Source organism: Corvus hawaiiensis, chromosome 2 (assembly GCF_020740725.1).
Source record: "Corvus hawaiiensis isolate bCorHaw1 chromosome 2, bCorHaw1.pri.cur, whole genome shotgun sequence".
Classification (NCBI taxonomy): Eukaryota; Metazoa; Chordata; class Aves; order Passeriformes; family Corvidae; genus Corvus; species Corvus hawaiiensis.
Window position 1 is genome coordinate 102755366 of NC_063214.1, and position 22040 is coordinate 102777405.

The following is a 22040-nucleotide window of genomic DNA, read 5'->3' on the forward strand; positions in this document are numbered from 1 at the left end:
ATCTGCACCATGTACAATCTGTACCACGTCTAAGACAATAAAAACAGTAGCTAGATGTTTTTGCTAAAAAGATGTCAATGACATTTTTAGATGCTGACTTGGGACAATTTACCATTTTACTTTAGAATTTTCATTTGTTTTCTTCCCAACCATAAAAATGAAGACAGCTAATAAAAAAGGTTTTTCCCTTCTGTAAATTCAGGGTTATACCAGCACATTGGTCTGCCTGGTTCATAGTTTTTCCTTGTTCTCCTAGAAAAAAAGATTTTCTCTCAGGTTTTAAGCATATATTCAAGGGCATAGAGCAAAGGGTTTCTGTGAATCACAAAATCCATTGTAGTTAAGCGTGTGCAAATATGGGGCTTTCCTGTTAACCACATCCAAGGCATTTTGCTGTCATTTTGCCTTTGGAAATTATGAGAGAATCCAAAATGTTGATATTACAATGTTTCTGTGATTTCATCCTTGTGATGAAACTAAATACTAATAGTTGGAATAGTACTAAATTACAATTTTTTCCCAATGACATCTGCAATTTTTTGAAAAGAAAGTAACAAAGTTTGAAGGAAACTACTTTTTTATAGAATAATTCTCTTCTTCAACAAAGAAATTTTACAGAAAATGTAAATATCACAGTTTGCTTGTGTAAGTTCTCAGGCAGTAGGGAATGACTGAAGATCAGTATTCTGTTCTTTTGAATTGGTTCCTGATCAACAGTCTTTACTTACATAAGCCTGTGTAATTTTTCTCTGAAGTCCATACTTTGCCTGCATGAGGTATGTTTAGAGTATTTTTTGAACAACTGTGTATGGCACAGAGTCCCTGAGTCATAGACGAGAGACGTGCACGTTGAAAATAATTCAGATTAAGCAAAGCATGAAAGATTGGCATATATAGGTCAGCTAAATTTGCTTCAAAGCTGCTTCCTTTGTGTAGGAAGACTGCTTCTAGGTAGAAGGAGAATGTACAGTGCATGTTTTTTTCTTAAATTATTAAAATCTATACCTTGAGGAGTAATTTATTAGAAGAATTAATCACTTGGTCAATAAAAGCACTTGTCCAGTGTGACAGTAAAAGTAATAATGTGCACTGAATGGCAGAGTCAGTGGATAATGATTTTTCTTTTGCCTTTTTTTATGTTTTCTTGCAATTTGGCTCATTAGGATCATAGGAGAGCTCAGTCTGGATGGTAGATGAGATGACAGAATCAGAGAATAGTTCAGGTTGGCAGGGGCCTTTGGAGATCAACTAATCCCTCTCCCCTGCTCACAGCAGGGTCAGCTGTAGTAGGTTGCCCAGCGCTGTGTCTGGTTGGGATTTGAGTATCTCCCAAGGATCGAGAGACTCCACAACCTCACTGGACAGCCAGTTCCAATACTTATATCACCCCCGCAGTAAAAAATGGTTTATTTTGTTTCAGTGGAATTTCATGTGGTTCAGTTTGTGTGCATTGCCTCCTGTCACTGGGCACCACTGGAAAAGGTGTCCATCCTCTTTGCACCTCCCTCAGGTATTTTTGCACATGGATAAGGTCCTCTGTGAGCCTTCTCTTCTCCAGGCTGAGCAGTCCCAGCTCTCTCAGCCTCTCCTTGTATGGCAGATGCTCCAGTCTATTGATTATCTTTGTGGTCTTTCACTGGTCTCTCTCCAGTATATCCCTGTCTCTCTTGTACTGGGGAGCCCAGACTTGGATGCAGTGCTCCAGGCCTGTCTCACCAGTGCTGAGTAGAGGGCAAGGATCCCCTCCACTGACCTTCTGGCAGTGCTTTTTGTAGTACAGCTCAGGATGCTCTTGGCTTTTCTTGCTGCAAGGGCACACTGCTGGCTCATGTTCATGTAGTCCAACCTTCTGCTCAATGCTGGAGAGCCTCAAAGATCCTTTAAACAACCTGTACTTAAAGGTCTGCAGGGCAGTCACTGCAATGTTCCCAAGGCTCTGTACATAGATGTGTTCTAAAGGCAGGGATGATGGAGACCTTTTGTTTGCTGAGGGAAAAGTGCACCCTTGAAATGACAGCCTGCCAGCCAAAGATAAAACAAACATTTTAGTGTTGTTTCAGTGACAAATCTGTGGCTGCATTATTTGTCTCTACATTCATGTTACCACAGCCCCTTGGGCCTCATGTGTCCAGCCTGCAGCACAGAGTGACTGTAGCTCACAGACCAACCTCAGCTGCACCCGCATAAAGACACTTCTGACCTTCTTTTTGCACAGGTACTTCTGTGCTGGTGTAACTGGGTGCTGACCAGGTATTACTGAATAAATAAAGTGATACATTTTTCAAGGGCATACATAAAAACAGAGTGTTTATATCTGGCCCTAAAGTTTCTGTCCCTCACTTTTCCTGTTTGAAAGCAAAGTTATACTATGAACAGTACCTCAAAGCAGATGTTGAAAGTTTATAGTCCTAAAATGTGTTGAAATCCTCTGAGTAAAGAGTATTACGTGGGTGCTGGGACATATTTAACATTCTTTTTCAATTATTTCAGAGTACTGTTTATGAATTTATGGGTGAATATATATCTCTAAATGCAGGATGAATGAGATGCTAACTGTATTTTTCAGGAACTGGTGTTAAGACTGAAGGCAGGGGTTCTTTCACCTTTTCAGTTGTACAATAGTAAGGCTTTAGAGCAAAACAAACTCTACTTTTAATTCTCATGGTTTAGCACAGACCTGATTTGTGGGCATGCAGTCCTATTTATATGATGCATTATCCTTTTTAGGGCCAGCCTACTCAATTAAAATAAAATAACTTAAGGTTTTGATCCAAATCTGTTGATTTATGGGAAGTTGGCTATAGAATCAGCCAAGAACCATAGGACCAAAAGTCACAAGAGTTTTCATTAATTATTTTAGATCAATAAGGCCACAGTGTTGTTCTAGGAGTGCAATACGTGTTAAAGTGACTGTTGGATAAGAAGACTTAAGAAATTTGACCCAAAAAATGGTTTAAATCAAAGTGTTTCATAAAAGTCACCTCAGAATGAATGTAGCTATGTAACATGAAGCCATCTGTAACTCCACATACTGCATGTAATATAGTATATATGTAATGCCTCCAGCATAATTTTTTTGTAGTAAAATGGTGTATTATCAAAAGGGTATATAAGGGATTTTAATAAACCATGACTCCTTTTTTTTATATCTCCTCTACTTTCCTATATTTCTTCTAAACTGGGAAGGTAGTGACTGTATGATTCCAGAAACAGTGGGACTGACTCTGAATTGACATTATAGTTCATTGTTTGAGAATGGATTATGCTGAAAAGACAAATTGATTTCTAAAATAAGAACTGTATTATTATGCATAGTTTCTGTCTCTCCTAGTAAAGATTTATTCTCTTTGTAAACAATAAATACATTTTAAGAAAATCAGGGTCAGCATTAGAAGGCAGCAAGCCTTGTTGGGCTGCAGTTCCCAAAGCATTTTTGTTTAAAATTAACAAAGCTACAGATCTTGGGAAGGATGAAGCTGAGCACTTGTGCAAGTCAAAACCAAACTGGACACTTTTTTGGTAGAGCATTGAGTACATACTAGCTGTATTTGATGGTTGGCTTCACAAAATCCAACTTCTGTGATGGTTAGGAAAAAGTATTTTTACAGGTAAAGAGGTTATTGGTTTTGTCCTACTTTGTTCTGGTAAATTTTTAAAAGAATGTTAGAGACTGTATGAGACCCATTTTTATGGTTTTATATGCACAGAATTATGACTTTTGTGACCAGATATCTCTTTACATACAAATGTATAAACCATCGTTTCAAATGTTTTGTGGTGCAGTTCAAGAGGTCCGTTTGAAAATTTCTTTCTATTTACCCTGTTTCATAATTGGTGCAGAATTTTTACGTTCGTGTGAAGGAAAGAAATACACTGAGTATTTTGGGGGTTTGCCATTTGCAAAAGCCTGCTTACTTCATATTTCCTTCTAGGTCTCTTCACAGTTTTCTAAACATGGCTGTTTCAATTTTTCTTTGGCCTGAAAGTTGCCATACAGTGTTGGACCTTGGAGACAGAGCAAACACAGTGATTTTTAAGTTACACAAACATAAACAATTACACCTTTACAAATTTATTCCATGGCACACATTTTGGTTCTGATCACTTCACATCCTGTTTTTTAAAGCTTGCATGAATACAGTATTTTTAGGCTATTAAGAAAATAGCATATTGGGTAGAAGACAGGTGTCTAAAGGTCAAAATGGCTTTGCTGGTAAAACCAGTGCAGTGCTACACATTTCTCACTTTACTGCTTTTCAGTCTGAGTCTCCAGGCCCGGTGGAGCTTTGCAAGTTTTACTAATAACCTCTATGCTGAGAATGTTCTGCCTGCAGAGCAGTGAAACTTACAGACCACCCCTCCTCACACCCATCCTGTGTTAGGGCTCCATTTGTAGTTATCACCCACAGTAACCATCCTGGTGTTAGGTTCCTGAATGTCCACTGAGTGTCACCTGTGGTGTTCTACTTGCCACCACTTTGAGGTGCATGTTAGAACAGAGAGAAGAACATAGCTTAAGGAAAGTCTATACAACTGTGAGAGCCTCTTCTATAAACATGATCCTTAAAATGATGCACGTCTCTCTCTTTGGATGTTTGGTTGCACAGACAGGGCTAAAAGATAACACCATCCCATTAATTTAGAAGAAAAATATTATTTTCGTCCTTGTGGCCTTTGTAAGCTGTTTCAAACTTTGCTCATAGTTGCAGTAAATTGCTGGATCTGTATTGATATTTATTTGCAATTGTCATTCTCATTTACACAGAGTGAGTGAAAAAGAGGATTATTTCAGACCTTGTTTTCAAGAGATTTTTATAAGTTCCTCTTTCCATTGCTTGTGCTGTTTTCTGTCTATATCGTATTTCTCTTTTTGTTAATTTGCAGCCCTCAGAAAGGCTTAAACAGTGAGTGCCAAGTACCACTCGTCAAAAGATCATTTCCAAGTTGTATTAATCTTTTCCAACATATTTTCCTGCATGAAAAAGAAAAAAAAATACCTGCCAAAAACATTCTTTGGCACATAATAAAATAATTTTGGGTAGCAGACATTTACTCTGAATTCTTGGCAGAAGGTGAACAGGTCCAATATCCTAGAAAAAAAGGGTGTAACATTTAATATTAGTGAATAATCACTTCTACAAAACTTTAGGTAACTAGACATACTGTAATTTTACCTACAGCTAGGAATCCTTTTTTTATACTTGCCAGTGACTGTGAAAGAGCTTGTAATACAGGACACGTTTCCCAGGGTTCTGGAAATAATTTTAATCGTTTAGCAATCCTAATCTTGAAACAAATGTGCAAGCCCTATTGTTCAGCTGATTTTTCTAAAAATATACTTTAACTGCAGTTCTCTATTTTAAATTGCTAATGTGTGTCCTTGTTAAGCCCTTTATGTAATTGCAAAGGTAAGTCTTCAAAATAAGCAGGCACTGCCAAAACCAGAGGGGCCCTCTAGGATGTATTACTGAGAAACAGAAACCTCAACTAAGAGAAGAATCTCAGTCTGCTGTGAACAACAAACAAGATCTGGTGTAGGATTCTTGTCCACCGTTATTTTTTGTAACTGTTAGTAGGATCTTATCAGTGGCTTAAGGCACCAGACACTTACTGTGACCAAACATATTTCAAAGAAACTGGTTGTTCTTTTTGTGAAGCCTCTGCATATAATTTTTACAGATACATAATTCAGTTTAGACAAAAATCTGAGCAGAAGCAAGGATGGGGATCTGTGTTACATTCTCAGCTCTCACTCAATGCATCATATAGAAGAGAAAATGCTAGGCTAAGATGGCAGCAGCAGTGAAGTATGGTGAAGAGCGTCATTGTATCCTCTTGGACAAGAAATTACATCACTTGCCTCAAGAACTAGATTAGCATGTGCTAGACCCCAAATTAAGAAAATACAGTTGTTCTAACTAAAGTTGTTTGCTTCTGGTTTTGCATACATAAATTGCATTCAAATCTGCCCTTAGGGATACATGTACCTTGCTTCTCTATATTGATAAATCTAGACCTACAAAAGTCTTCATTTGACATTAACTGTGTTGTTTGTACATCATTCGTTTTTGGAGGAAATTATTGTGTTCATGGTAGTATTTCATGGGGGGGGGGGGGGGGGTGTGGACTTTGTTTTAACTGCTGTGATGGGGCTCTAATTTATTTCAGAACACCACATTGCACCACTCTGCCCTCCTTGCCTTCCTGCTTACATGGCACTCCCAGGACCCAAACGTCAAACTCGGGATGAATGTTTTTCCACTGCTTGCATTTGGTTTCTTTGGCAAGCAGTTGTCTGGGCAGCTTTGGAGTTACTTGGGTTTGGTAACATGGTAAAGCAGCTGATGGGGTTGTGTGTGAACGTCTGCTCCTCCAGCACATGATTTTCTTTTGACTCATAATATGGTGGAATGTTTCTGCTTGATGTCTCTGAATCTCCCAGGAATTTTGCCCATATACCCATTTATGGTCATAAAGATGACTTTCCTTTGCCCCTCGCAACATTTTTTTTTTTTTTTTTTTTTTTGCCATGCAGCCTGTATAGCTGTAGTCAGCTCTAACATGACTTCCATTCTTGCATGAATTGTTCTTTGGTCAAAGTCTCAGCACTAGTGCCAGGTACAAGACTTACCTTAAAGAAAACAGGCACTTGGGCAGCCAGAAAACTTGAGATTGCTGGTGGATCCCATTATAGCAGCTGCAGGTTGATTCTGCTGAGCCAGAAGTTTTAAAAATTTTAAAGCCTTCCTCATTTTTGTCTCCTCTACTTGCCAAATACTTTGAAGGGGAACACTGTGTTACTTCAGAGGTGAGGATTAGAGGAGCTCATATTGGAAATTTCCACAAAGAAAGACAACACAATGTCCGAGAAATCAATTAAACAAGAAGTGCTGGTTATTTCCATGTGGAGATGGTTAAATTTTTAGAGAAAAAAAAGGGGTTGTCAAATAGTTTATGCCTTTTGTTTTTCTTCTCTCTTTTTTTAAAGTAATAACATACTAATCTAGTGATTTCCAGAAATTGAACTTAAGATCTCTGTATTTGCAAATCTCAGTCTGCACTGCTTGAATTAAAGAAATAGGAAAATTTATTGAAGGAAATGACACAGCTCTCCAAATGAAATCTCACTATTTTCCAGAAGAGAAGGCCACACAGGGCATTAGTTATACAAAGATTTGTAGGAATGGCTTGTTACTTGTACTCAGTCTTGGGATAGAGGCTTCATCAAGATACCCAAGGTGTGTGTAAAAGGCAACTTGATGTTCATAATTCTTTATTCTCTGCTTCGTTCTACAGTAGTAAATGTTTCAGCGAAGGATCCTATAGTGTAATTGAACCAAGTAATTTGCAAATAACTGAAAAACACGTGGGTTTTAAAAATTATTTGAACAGCAAGCTATTTAGATTAACTAGAGAAAATTAAGTCCACGTAGCTCACAAACAGAAAACTTTGTTCAACAGATCACTTAACTATGGCTCATCAGGGCATCCCCAAGGTAACTCCCAAGTAACCAGCAAAGACTGAAACAGTTCAAAAGTTGTTGCTTCCACAGACCCCTCTTTGTCATTCCCCTCACCCGTACAAACACAGAAGTAGGTACTGTAGCTGCTACAACTCAAGGTTTCAGTTTTCCAAAAACATGCTTTTTGTGGTGCTAAAGAGATTGGGAAATGAGCACTTGGTGGATGTCAATTTTATCTGGAGCTGTGAGTGCCCGATGAGCCAGCCTGGGGAATACTCAACATCACCCCAGTTGCGAGCCTAAAAGGAGGAATGCTTTGCTCCCAGAGGATGTGAGACACATCTCTGGAGAAGAAAAGTCATTCGCAGGCTATGTGGCTGCCCAGTTGCCTTTGCTATACCTAGATTTGACAGGCATTGCTGATGTGAGCCAGGTATATCGCAAACAATTAAAACTATGTAGCCTGCAGATCAAACAAGCATGCAACAAGCATCCTTGTGTTCATTAAATAAAACGTAGTCATTTTATGATCAATGACAAATCTAGCTTCAAAGGGAAGCCATTTTTAACTGAAAAAGGAGCAGCCAAGGGAAAAACCCTCCATCATCTCCATTTTTGCAGTTATAGCAAAACCTATCAGTGAAATTTTGCAAAACGCAGTCCTACATATGCATTTTTTGGCACTGCCTAGGGCAAGAATTCCCAAATGGCTTTGTATGTACCACTGAGAGTATATACAGACACCTCAGTGTGGGAAAAGATACAGCACAGAACCGGGACCTGTTACCACTGTCAGTACAAAAAAAAGTGTGGGAATCTCTCAATTAGGAATTTCAGTCAGTTTTCAAGTCTATTTTTGACTTGGCATAACAATTTTTTAGGTATGGGGGGTCATTTAAGTAGTTGTTTTCTGCATTCATTATTTCCTCTCTGCTTTTATGCTCTGTAAGATGTTTCAAGTCCAACTATTCCACAGTTAAGTCACCTCCATTCATACCAAGATCATCCCAAGATGTGCACTGTTCATTTGGGTTTATTTTTCATACATGATAATGTATTTACAGATTATGCATAGCTTGATGGTTTCTGTTTTCCCATCTTTTTTGAGGCAGAAGAAACCTGGAAGCCATTCTCTCAAGTCTGCTGAAAGATGCCATTTAGGGCACTGGTCATGTCACAGCAAAAGCGACTGGTTCACTGCTATGAAACCTGTTCAGTGTGTTTTGTGTTCATGCTTTTAACCTTAAAAGCTCATAGTCTCACTGCATATGTCTTCAAAGGGTTTATTGCACTAAGATTTTGTCTACTGGTGCTATTTGAATAGAAATTACTGTTTTATGGAGTGATTATTGCAGTCACCAGAGTGACAGAATTTATGAGAAAGAATGCATACGGACACGGATTTGCAACTTTCATTCATTTCACTGCTGCCACGGCATTTTCAGTTTGTGTCTGCTGTAATTTCACATCATCCCTACCACATCCTTTCTTCAGATCCCCACTTGCAGAGCACCTTCTGTCTGCTCATGCTCCCCAACTGCCTTGACAGACTGGAAGTGGGGGTGGTGCTTGTGTCTTGGCTTTGCATCCCCAGTGTAATTTCATGATCTTAGATGGAGGGCCAAGTTAAGAAGCTAACGTTTTTCAAAAATTGCCTTTGTTTAATAGAAATCACCTTTTTGTAATACTGAACTATAGAGCTGCAACTTTGCTGTGTAATTCAGTGTACTTGAATGCAGAGCCCTGAAGAGAACTGATGACATCTGGTAACTGTAAAAATAAAGCTCAGGTGATTCTTCAGTGTTATCAGAAACCTGATGTAGGTACAGCTTCATTGAGGATTTTGTTGACTGTGTGAGGTACTTCTAAAACCAGTCCACTTTCATATGAGCCTTATATAACTGTGGTAATACAAGAAATCAGGAGGGAATCAGCTATCTGTTGGAGGACTGGTTGGCATGTTTCTGTTGTTTTTCTTTTAACTACAGTTGTATGGGAGGACTTTTTCAAGAGGGGTGAGGAGCACCATGTCCAGCAGCACCCATTCAAACAGTTTTGCTCCATTGATTTTTGCTATCCGATCTTGTCAAATAAAATCTTAGGAAAGTTTCTCACAACTGCTGGAGGTGTGTGAGTGAGATTGTTCCTCAGTAACAGTGTACCAGGAGTTTTGTGTTTCCTCATCTAACTGGTAATGTTTCGTAATAGTTTCTCAGCATAGAGAGAAACAGAAAGATAACAAGTTTCTTTGCAAAAACACAAGTTTTGCACTGAGAAGTTTCTTCTTTCACATGCTATGAGGTGAGATGTTTTGCTCTCTGGGGATCAGGACTGAACAAAGAGGTTTAGCTGTGTGCACAATCATCTGTGTCCTGGCAAAGATGGGGCTTGAGATATGCCAGAAGCCAACTAAAAAGTCTGCAAGATACAAAATGGAATAATGAGGTGTAAAACATCATACTTAAAATTATGCCTGCCCCAGATCCACAGTCATGGTTTTCCACTTTTTTATTTTTTCCATCCATGTTAGTTGGTTGCCATTTTTATGCCATCCACCTGTTGTTTTAATCAGAGACCATGTTACAATTTTCTGAGCTGTTGACCTGCAAACCAGCTGCTGGGTTTTTTAGCAGTCACCTTTAGTGCTCTTGGACAACAGCTTAATTTTCTCATTCTTATGTACATTTGCCAATTTATTTGTCATGCATTTTTAAGTCGTTCTGTTTTAAGAAAGATTTGTTGCCACTGTTGATTAATTCAAATACACAAAAATATAAATTAAGAGGGATCTGATCCGCTAATTCTGGTTAGTTGTATGCCATGCATTTATAGATACACATAGAGACTTCAGTGTTCGGTGATCAGGCCCTAGATCTCTCAGGTGCAGGCTGTGTATGCTCAGTGCTTGATTTCTTCCTCGTTGTGATGCCCAGTAATGGGCTTAGATGTCCTACAAAACTAATAACAAGGGAAAAACACTGCCCTGCAGATCTTACAGTCTTATTTTGCAGCAGGAGGTCCAGCAGCTCATAAACTAGACCAGGACATAAAGAGCAGTACAAAGTAAGAATTGGACATGGGATTACATAAATGATACTGCAGTTTTTCACTTTGGGTTTATATCTGTGCTATTTTTATGCCTTGTAATCCTATGGAATTCTGTTCATAGGTGGACCTGCCATTTCCTAAGAAGTGTCCAAAGCATCCCAAGCATCCCCCAAAACTGGGAGAGTGCCAGGAAGGAAAATTAGGGTTGGGAAGGGAGAGGATGGAGGCTGTTACCAGGAAAAGAGAAAAGTAGCAGCAAAATAAAATGTGTAGGGGGAAGGGGAGAATCGGAGAAATACATACTTTGGTTTCAAATGTGGGAGGCATTCTGTTTCTCAGCTTGTTTTTGCTAGCTATCTATGTTAATAATTGAGCTAGCTGGAAAAATATCTTGAAAAGAGAGAAAGAAAGCAGTACTGTAGAGTGAGCCCAAAATCACATCCCCAGCCTGCACACAATTGGACATTGCAGTGATATGGGGGAAATCCCTTAACGGACAAAACTATAAATGAAACTAGTGTTGACAAGGGGAAGAGGCACAGCTATATTTAACTGAAGTATTTTCATTTGAAAGCTGCTTTCTTTTTCTTTTTGGGGGGGGTTTGTTGTTTGCTTTTTTTCTTGTCTAGTTGGTGGAGACTGTGAGGGCTCTTCCTGTTTGAGACAGTGCATGGGTGGTTTCTCCAAGGCTTTTAATGTTAGATTAATGCTCTGGAGACAGTGTGATGATAAATGGATTCCTACAGTTATATCTACATCCTGTTCCCCCTCCCCCCCTCCCGCAGCTGCCCCTCCATACAGTCGCTCTGCAGCGCCTGCCTCCATACCCAGCAACAGTTCTGAGCAGCTTCAGCCACAATTTAAGGCAGCACTCTTTAAAGTTTGTCTGCTGAAATTCTTTACTTTTCAGTGCTGTCACCTTCACTGCCACTTACTTAGACAATAACAAAAATGAAAGAGGGAAGAGAAAGACTTTTGGCTGAAGTACGGGCCACCTCACTGGCTTGTCATCTGCTGTGTGGCAGATCCCAATTAATTACTTTTGCTATTGCTATTCACATACAGAAAATAGGTTTACAGGAATGGCCTTCTTGTAGTTTCACATTTTAACGGCAGTGCTCTGCCCATCATATTGTACTAAGCAATAAATGAGCAGAGGATTTGAAATCTCTTCCCTAGTATGAGGGAATGGCTCCCCTGTGTCAGCTGCATCTACACCTTGATTTTGTACAACTTGCATGCTGCTAGGGATTTAAGTGCACAGCTTCAGCAAACACCCAACACTGAAATTCAGCAAGGGAAATGGAGATTTGAGGCACTTTTTTTTAGCTGGACCTGCCCTTGTGGCGATTGCTGGTGTCTACGTGTTTTGGGGGGTTTTGTTTCAGTTAGTGCAGTTATTTTTCTCTGCATGTGTTTCCATTTCTATATGGCTTCCCCTATATGTGCAGGGGAGGGGGATGGGTGGTCAGGGTGGCTCTGGTTGACCCCCCTGGCTCCGAGCAGCCAGCCCACATCGTTCTGCTTACACGGCAGCATCTCCCAGATATCAGGACAGAATTATTTTTAGACCGTGAAGGTGTATCTGACTGGTGCATTTAGATTTCATGTCATGGCTTCCTTTTCCTGCTCTCAGGTTTCTCCCACTCGGCCTTTACCTTCGGTATCGAGAGCCACATCAGCCAGTCCAATATCAACGGAACACTAGTGCCACCTGCCGCACTCATCTCCATCCTCCAGAAGGGGCTCCAGTATGTGGAGGCTGAGATCAGCATCAATGAAGTAAGTACCACCCCTGCCACTGCCGCGCGCTGGGATGTGCCGAGCAGCACACCCCAGCAGCCCCGACACGAGCCACTCCCCAGTTTCTCCTCATCTGGGTTAATTTTATTCCTCGTACTTTGCCCCATCCCAGCAGAGAGCCAGAAAGCTGTGAGAGAGAGAGACACATTTCAGTTTTTTAGCTGTGGCATTGAGGCATTCTCTGCGCTGCTTAGATGGATATTAGTGGTGTTTCTGCTACCCCAGCCAACAAATCCAGGGTTCGCAGGTTCTTGCAGCAAACAAGAAAAGGTGCCAGTGTTTACAGTCTTGCGTTTTCAAGGTTATAGCAGAATTTGGCAGGAAAAACCTGAAGCATAGGTTAAAGCTTCACTCCCTGACACTTCCTAGCAGGCAGCACTGAGAACACGCAAGCCATGAGAAGCCTGATCAAAAATCCGCAAAGGTCACTGGAGAGTGATTTCAGTGACTTTGGCTCAGATCATATGAGATGAGGCATGAGGCATGGTGAAACAGGTGCGTGTAAATTCTGACTGTGGCTGGGGTGCAGGTTTTCTGTAGGGATTGTATGAGCAGCCACAAACTGCCTCTGTTCTCCTTGAACTGCCAGGGGAAACAAAGAAGGGATGTGGGAAAAGCCAGGGGTTTTGCCCTGCCATCCTTAAAGACATGGTGCTTTGAGAGGGAGTGAAGCATGACAGATAAGCAAGTACTGCATTACAAGATTTTTATGATAGATATTTGTGATTGACAAACATCTGTAATAAATATTAATACAAAGAAGCTATTGCTTTTTCCTATATACCTGAATGTAGCATGTGAACAGCATGGGTGAGAACAAAGGAGTATAAAATAGAGAAAAGCCGTTTGCAATGTGTAGTTTGGAAACTGATTTTATTCAAACATTCTGTATGGTTTTTCTTCTTATGCCTCGATACTGTATGTAAGATTTGTGTATGTGTTATTTTCTAACTGGGGCAATGACATTTGACATTCACGCCAAGCTGCACTTTGATGCAGTTGTAATAACAAACCAGTGTTAGGAAGCTGTCTCAATTTGCTGTTACTTAACATTTTGCCTCATGCCTGAAATTGGAGCTACCCAATTAGAAACTTCCAGCTCTGAACAGCACCTATAGCGGGTCAGGTTGTAGGGGCCTGCTCTTACCCAGCTTCAAGACTTTCCCTAAAATGAGAGAATAATCTGAAAATATGCCTGTTGTCACCAGTAAGATTTATGTTGCTCTCATCATGGTTTGATTCAGGTTGAACAGAGCCCTGAGCAACCTGGTCTAGTGGAAGGTGTCTTTGCTCGCGACAGGGACCTTGGAACTGTATGACCTTTAAGCTCCTTTCCAACCCAAGCCATTCAATGATTCTGTTCAAATACGTACTGTTAAATATGTTACAGCAAAGCAAAGGCCATTCTTGCTACATCTGAATCCCAGTAAGCGCTACATAAATGCTTCTCTGTGTGTTTCTTTTCTACGTGTATTACTTAAGAGTGGCAAGTAATCAGTAAGACTATAAACTAGTGTGTATAAAATTATTGTTTCTGATCTGTTGAAAGGCAGTCATGTAAATAGTCCAGTGAGCACATTTACATATGAAAATGTAAGATGTCAGGATCTGTTGGCAAACATTTTGTTTATTGTGCAGCAAGAATTTGAGTCAAGATTCAAATAAATTTTGGCAGAGACGTAAAAAAACGTTGAGGAGAAAGAGAGATTATGTTTTCTTCTCTAATGACTGTCTCCCTCCTTTTTCTTCCCCATGAGGAAACAAGTATGTATTATCTTAATATTATAATTATAAGGGGTAATTCAACAACTAGTTAAGCAGAAACATACCAGTCAGGCAAGCAACTATTTTTCTTTATTAATTGTTCTTACCTGTTTAAGATTATATTGTTTACCATCTACATTATCTATCCATTTCCAGTTCTTACTTGCTCTTTCTCAAGAACAAAGCTTTCACCACTGGATCATTATTATTTCAAAGAATTGAAGGGAGTTTGCAGAAGATTGGCAAAAAGGCACTTTATAAAGACTACTAAAATCTTTCCCCTATATTTAAGATAATAAGAAAGTGAAAGCGAAGAAAAGCTAAGTCAGTATAGTCTGTATTAAGTCTTAAACAGCGCTTAAAAGTTTACTCAATTGGTCATGGAAGCTGAAGCCTAATTTGCAGAAACCAAAATGAAAGTCATAACTCTTATGAATAAAAGTAGTGGAATAAAAGAAAAATAATGGTAAGGCTGTCTTGTATGATCAGCTACAACTGGTGGTGCTGGGCTGAAAAACACTGTGTAAGAAACCACTGAATTTGTGCATGCATCATGTTTTGGCTGAGGTTCATTATGCATCATCCGCTTCTGTTCCATTCCTATGTTCCTGCAAATGTAGGAAAACAAACAGTTTAACCAAAGTCTGTTTGCGTTTGTCATGGTTTTAGCCATGACTCTCTTTTTTCAAACAGAAAACAAAGTGAAACTTTCTGACACAGCTTAACTTCTTTTGCATCTATAAAGCATTTTATATGGTTAAACTTTCTGTAAAATTCCAATAAATTACTTTTCCAGTGATCAGATTCCTGAGTGGACCATGAGTACCACTGTCACAGATCTGAGAGAGAGGCAGTCCATAGTCCTGTGGCACTATTCATTAAGTCAAAGTGTAGTATCTTCACACAGCCTCGTTTTGTGACTCTTTGCCAACCTGAGAGGCAAAATCCTAAACTTGGGGTTTCCCTTCTGCTTGTTTTCCCTGCAGGATGGTACAGTATTTGATGGCAGGCCAATAGAGTCCCTGTCTCTGATAGACGCGGTGATGCCTGATGTCGTTCAGACCCGACAGCAAGCGTTCAGAGAGAAGCTAGCGCAGCAACAAGCCAGCGCTGCAGCAGCGGCAGCAGCCACGGCAGCCACAGCGGGAGCTACGACAACTGCTGTTTCCCAGCAGAACACACCAAAGAACGGAGAAGCCACTGTGAATGGAGAGGAGAATGGGGCACATGCAATAAGTAAGCCAACATGCAGCTGCCCTGCCACTGCTGGGCAGTTTGTGTTTCAGTAGTATTCTTGTACTTAGTTGCAAGGTGGGTGCAAAGTGTGTTTTCTGCTAGGTAGTAGAGCTAAGGGCATTCCAGGAGGGTGCGGCATTTCTAGAAGGGCTGCTGAGTAAAACTGATATTTCACATCACAGTGCTGTGTTTTACCTGTCTCTGAGAATCTGAAAACTTCAGATATCTTCAGAATTTCAAGTTGAAGACAGGTTCAAAAAGTGGAGCTATATGCTCTCTCCTTGGAGCAGGCTTACCAGACTTTTATTATCAGCCTTCTAGATGCTTTTAGATATTGGATAAAAACTGGGCTGTAGCCAAAGCTTGTCATTTTGGCCAGGCTAGGAGATGGGTTGAGAGTCTGGGACCTTGTCTTGGTTTGAAAGACAGGTGTCTGCCAAGGGAGGCAGGAACCTCCTTTGAAACAGAGAATATGACCCCCTTCCCTCTGAATTATTATAACTTTGAAATTAAGGGGCTTTCAGGCAAAGATATGGGAAAAGGAGTAACAGTGCTTTACTAGTATGCATATGGATAACAAGGCAAACAAACAACAATAATAGCAGCAGCAAGAACAAACAGAACCAGAACCCAGTGCCAGCCTTCTCTCGACTGTTGGGCCCTTTCCCCGTCAGTGCACTTCCGCTCACAGCCGGCAGGGGCGCTGGTGGCTCCTGGCCGGGCAGGTGCAATGGCTCCCCCGCGGCTGCAGGGGGCGCTGTGGCGAGAGCGCGACCACCTCTCCACGTGGTGATGGCGGCTCAGCCGGCAGAAGGGATGGAGAAGGGGCTTGCTTTACAAGCCCACAGGAGCAGTCAGTCCCAGTGGCCCTCTGGAGAGCGAAATGAGCTGTAACAGGAACCTCGGAAGCAGCAAGGGTAGGAGAAGACAGCAGCACAGAGCCTTGCAGTGGTGGTGAATTCTCCCCGCAGTGGCCGCAGCCTGTTTTCCCTCCAATGCTAACAAGCAAGAGAGACCTAGGAGCTGTGCCCACCCCTTCCCCCAGCCCAAACCTTGAGGTATCTCTGCCCCTCCAAGAGAAACCCCTCAGCTAAGAAAGCAGCCAGCCACACCCTTCCCCTGAACCACGGCAACTACTTTTGTCTCTCTTAAATACTGGTTGTTATTGTCACTTAGCAACATATGGGAGAAAACTCCCTGAGAGAAAGAAAACAGAAGAAGCAATCCTAACCTCCAACAGATCTACAAGCCCTGTCTGTGTAATTGTTGTGTGACCAGTGCATAGCCTTGTGTGATCAGTGCATAGCCTAGTAGCTGTCTTGTGATCATCCATAGCCTTGGCATGGTCCTTGGCCCAGTGGTCCTTGGAACAGCTTCTGTTCATGTATGGTGTGGCCAAGCACCAGCGTATCCATAGTCTTATTGTCATGGTCATTAGCCCAGTTTGGACTCTACCAACTGTCCATTCCCGAACAGCATTGCTGAGCACATGTGCCAAGGACCATTCCCAGCAAACAGCTTAGATGCAGCCAACCTGTCTTGAAGGCACAGAGGAAAATTGTTCCTTGGCCTTTTACTTAATAGCACATACTTAGTCATACAGTCCACTGCAAGTATCCAATTGAGGGTCCTACCTTCCTGAGATTTCCTTAGTCTTTGGGAATAGTTGGTTCTCAAGAGCACTGAATTCACCTTTGTTCATGGTGACTTAAGGGAGACTGCGCTCATGTATTAGTCTTCCAAAGCCAAACATATCCAGCATGGAGTGGGACCTACCTCCTTGGGTAACTAGATTCTGATGACTGTGCTAACACTGTGGGACAGAGGGGATTACCAGTTCTGGTTTCTGTGTGCAAGGTCCATTGCCTACTGGCTGACTTCTGAAACCAGCCCTTACTGCCCAGTTGTCTTCCAAGAAAATTCTAGAGGAACATGCATGGCACATTTTGTAGGCAGTCTTAAGAGCTCTTTGGCTTGGAAAAGGTGAGGACTATAGTTAGGTAACAGATTTTATTAGTTCTGCAGTGTAGATGCCTTTATCAGTCTCCACCTTCTCTTTGATCTGAATAGATTCCTCTATGGGTCAGTGAGAAAAATGCTTTCAAAACCAGGCTTTCCTTCAGAGAATTCCAGTTAGACGAGTTAGTTCCTCCAGTAAAAATGCAATTATTTAAATAACATTTTTTATTTGAGAAAGCAAACGCAAAAAAGATCTGAACATTTTAAAAATATTGATCTGTTCTTAGACTATGGGTTGCTTATGTTTGACTTTCAACTAACCCTCTGCTTTGAAACTGAACTAATTTCATATGTGAAGGGGTACAAACAAATTAAAGTACTGGTAAATGTATCAAATGCTGGAATTTTGTTTGTTGACAGGTCTTCAGCTGACGTGAAAATTTTAGGGGAATGTTTCGCTGTCTCAGGGCCAGAAAAAACCAAATTCTTAAGGTGGAAAACTGATCATCAGTTCATCACTAAAAGAGAACCTCTCACACTTATTCCCTTCTGATCCAAAAGAATATATGTACTATTGTATTAACAAAAGGAAGGCCTTAAAGATCAGTTCATGTTTATAGCCACACTGTAAGCCTTGATGTCTCAAATCTGACATTTTCTAATTAAAAAAATAATAATTCTCATAGCTATTTTTAACAGCAGGATTTTCACAAAGAGTTACAGACCTTTTCTTGGAATGTTGAGAAGGACTTTTCCTGGGAGAAAAAAAAATCATGGGAGACCTACTGAGTAGAAAAGACTGCTGATATGAAAGCTGCAAGAAACTTCCCAAACCCTAATTTTTACCACTGTTATATTCCATAGACCTGGCATATATTGGGACAGATTTAAATAATGTGCTAGTCCTTAGTCATAACCTGGAAGTCACCCAAATATCAGCCTGTCATAAAAAGGCAGGATGAGTGGAGCAGGAAAAAGAGATGTCTCTAAGAAATCAACTAGTTTGCATTTATTCTGGTATGGAGTTCTCCCTGACACTCTTAAGTCTTTCCAAAAAGGTTTTAAAATACTTAGTATAATATGATATATTTTTGTATGTGGCATTACCAATATAATATGATAGATTTAAGAAAGAGAGGAGACAGAAAACAATAACAGCAGTTTGAGGTGCAGATACAAATACTAAATTAAAAAAGTCACTGCCTTGTCTTGTTGCATCCCAAGTAATGTTCTCAGTTTTAAGTCACTTTAAGTGTTACAGGAAAAAATAAAAGTCAGCATGTAGAAATGGAGCCAAACTTTGGATTGTTTTCCAACTCAGATATTTTTAGTGTCATTTGTTTCATTATATTTGCAAGGATTGGCTTGAGTTTAAGAAAAATAAAGCTCTGGAAAGAGGACCAAGCCCTGTTCCTTTATTAAAACTACAGCTATAAAGAACAACTTCAGTGAAAGGCCTCTCAAAGATGTAAGTAAAAAACAAAACCAAAAGGTATTTCCTGAGTAAAGACAGGGTTAGCACTCATAAGATCTTAAAACTATGGTTTTTTCCTTTGGAGGAAATAGTTAATATTACTCACCAATGTGTTAGAATTTTTATTTTTACATTAAAAGAAAACCCTCAATTGTAATACTTTGGGATAATATGACTTCTAATTTCCAGTCATTTGGGATTTTTAATACATTTGAGGAAAAGAATTATAATATAATGTAGACTATAACCAAGGATCCCCTGGCCTTTAGAAAGTGTTTTGTGTTAACATTTGGACAGAGTCCTTCCCTGTGTGACCCAAAGACTTAAGTTTTTCACCTGAGGCTCAGCTGCACTTGGTAGAAATGCCTTCTCTTTCAGAGAACCCCCCAGGGCAATTCTGTGCAAAAAGATCTTAACTGAAGAAAACGTTCTGCTTGGAAGGTACTTTAAAACAAAAGAAGCCTGTTCTTGATGGTTACTGCATCTCACTTACCTATTTATTCTCATTCCCCATGCACACATTGTAGCTGCATCCATAGGAAAGCCAAATTCTCAGGTGAGACCAGGGCTCCCAAGAGCTCGTGCTGCATAAGGAACTTGTCGCTCTTATGAGGGTGCCGGTTTGTGCTCAGGGGTTTCTGCAGTTTTTTGTTGTTACCATAATCATATCAGTCATATATTGCTAGTGTCTATCTGAATCTGGTAAGAGCCTGAGGCAGTATCACAGAGGCATGAACTGTCCTGTTTGTTCAGTGGGGCGTTTTAAGTTTTGTGCTGAACAGTAACACTCTAAATATGAATGTTCCTGACTACTGATGCAAATAGGAAGAAAACACATAAAATGTGAACATTTGCAAATTATTTATGAAAGACTTCTCATCCTTCCCTCTCTTTTCTCCTGAACCAACAAAGCTGTACTGTAAAAATCATTACTGGAAGATACAATACAAAATAATTCTGCAGGTATTTCATTTCTCCCAGAGGCCAGTTGGTCTTGCATGTACTAATGCAGGTATCAGCTAATCAAGGTTCCTTTTTCACAGCATGACTATTCGTGGGGGGTTTTTCAGAGCAATTAATAACATTCAAAGTGTGTGTCTAGGTTTCTCCATGTGGACATGTACAAACAAAAAATATTCCTGAGTATCAGATGGCTTTGCTCTGATAGCACTTCTTGACTCTGGGCCTTGGAGTAATGCTGCTTCCCAGCTGTCGTTTGGTTTTAATCGAGAGCGAAAAGCAGCCCTGCCTTTAGAGGCAGGCAGGTAACAGCAGGATCTGATGTCGTAAGAGTAGCATCTCATTTAAATTTTTCAAATTAAGGTGCTTGAAATATCTTCTTGATTTACCCCCAGCTTCTCGCTCACACTGTGAACAGGACACAGATGAATGCATAGCCATTGTCATGCTGCTGTTTTTCTCATTAAAATATGCTTAAGCATAGTGAATCTGTGCTGTCCTGAGAAATAGAGGATTGTGAGTTCTAGGCTTTTATTTTCTGGTGAGTTTTAATAGTGCTTCACTCTGCAATGCCTGACTGCTCGGAATATCAAAGATCCCAGCTGCTGGTGTCAGGCTAAATCTTGAGTACTGGTACATCTCAACAGTATTAATTTTAGCAGTGATACACATAGGGAATTATCAAGGACAATGCTTAACACAGGGACCCAGCATAGGTACAGATTTTACAAATAGGCATTTCTAATGTTTATGCAACAAGTCCATAGGTAATAAGTGTAGTCAAAAATACAGATCTTTTTAATTAGAAATAAGCTGTGAAACTACTGTTAGTTGTTTTCTGATTTTAATACTTGATTCTAAGTAACTCATGTAGATTCCATTCCGTCTGTGGCATAGATGTGGCACAGACATAGTTTTAGGGTGCTAACCAAGTACGCAGTGAGAAGTGCTACTTGTGTGACTCAGCAGAAGTTAGGCAGAGCCAAACCAGGTATGTGAAAGCCCAGGTTAGGGTAGAAATCTGTAGATCTTCCTCCCGATGGCAGTTGTGCAATGTCACAGTCTGTTTCACCAGTTGATGGGCAATAGCTTAGCAAAGCTGGAGTATCAGGACAGATGGCTGATTTTAAATGCCATAAACATGCAGCAATAAGGGAGCATAATTATTCTACTTGTGAACCTATGGATCTCCATATGTGATTAAAGAATGACTAACTGAAAGACTTAACCCAGAAAGAGAACTTGCATTTTGATCAGTCAGAGCAGATCAGCTGGCCAAGGCATTGGTTAGGTAACAGGAGGCTGCCAGCTACTTGCTCTTGGATGTGCTTTCTGCAAAATGGGCCACACTTGTGTGTGTAGCATCTGCTGTCTGCTGTTTCAGTGTGTCACCTGTCCTTGGTTGGTGTCTTGTTTGCAGAGGATAATAATCTTGTGTTGCTGCCAGGAAGTGTAGCTAGAGCTTAATGAGGAAGATTTATACAGAAGCAGGGGAAGTCTGGAGTAAAAACATGGATCATGATGCAAGTTGGAATGAATTGTTGTTACTAAGAGAAATCCATCATTTTAAATTCGCTTTTTTTTGCTCAAGGCAGTAAAAGAACTTTATACAAACAAAGTTATTTAGATTGCAGTCTAAAGAACTACAGAGTTACAGCATGGAGATTAAGTATATCTATGACTCATTTAGTACCTTTGTGTGTATTTATGATATCCTTGAGAAGATGATCACTCACCATTTCTCTGATGTGCTCCAGGAATGAAGCCCCTACTCAGTATATTTTTTTTGTCTGTGAGTAGCATAGATATTACTTACAGGAGACTGTGTAAGAAAATATAAGTACTTTATGTTATTTTTTAAAATTATTTTAATAAATCTGTAAGTAATTTTTAATTAAACCAGCTTCAAAAGAAAAACTACACTGAAATGAATGCTGAGTATTTGGGGGAAGAAAAGCTTTGTAGATTTATACAAAATATTTTGGAAAGCTCTACATTTTGAGGAAATGACATAAATTTGAATCACCAGAGAAAAACAAATAGAGTAATATTGTCAGTGACACAACACAGAATATATTAATAATTATGGTGTATATGCTGCTGTAAGCTTTAGGCTTTGGATAGCTAGCAGGTTTTTAAAGCACACCTAACTGCATCTTGTAAACTATTTATTCTGATATATCTCCTTACAGATAATCATTCAAAGCCAATGGAAATTGACGGGGATGTTGAAATTCCTCCTAACAAAGCAACAGTCCTTCGGGGCCATGAATCAGAGGTGTTCATCTGTGCCTGGAACCCTGTCAGTGACCTGCTAGCATCTGGGTAAGACA

The 22040-nt window shown here is 40.1% G+C and overlaps 1 protein-coding gene across 6 annotated transcripts in view; it reads left to right on the plus strand.

Moving 5' to 3' along the window:
- TBL1X (transducin beta like 1 X-linked) overlaps nucleotides 1-22040 on the plus strand; it is a 193041-nt gene that overhangs the window by 143608 nt on the left and 27393 nt on the right. For all 6 annotated transcript variants that reach the window (XM_048328913.1, XM_048328885.1, XM_048328877.1 and 3 more), the window contains 3 exons: nucleotides 12148-12293; nucleotides 15065-15314; nucleotides 21900-22032. In XM_048328913.1, coding sequence (XP_048184870.1) covers nucleotides 15122-15314; nucleotides 21900-22032 — 326 coding nt within the window. In that variant the 5' untranslated portion in view covers nucleotides 12148-12293; nucleotides 15065-15121. The remainder of the gene's footprint in view (nucleotides 1-12147; nucleotides 12294-15064; nucleotides 15315-21899; nucleotides 22033-22040) is intronic.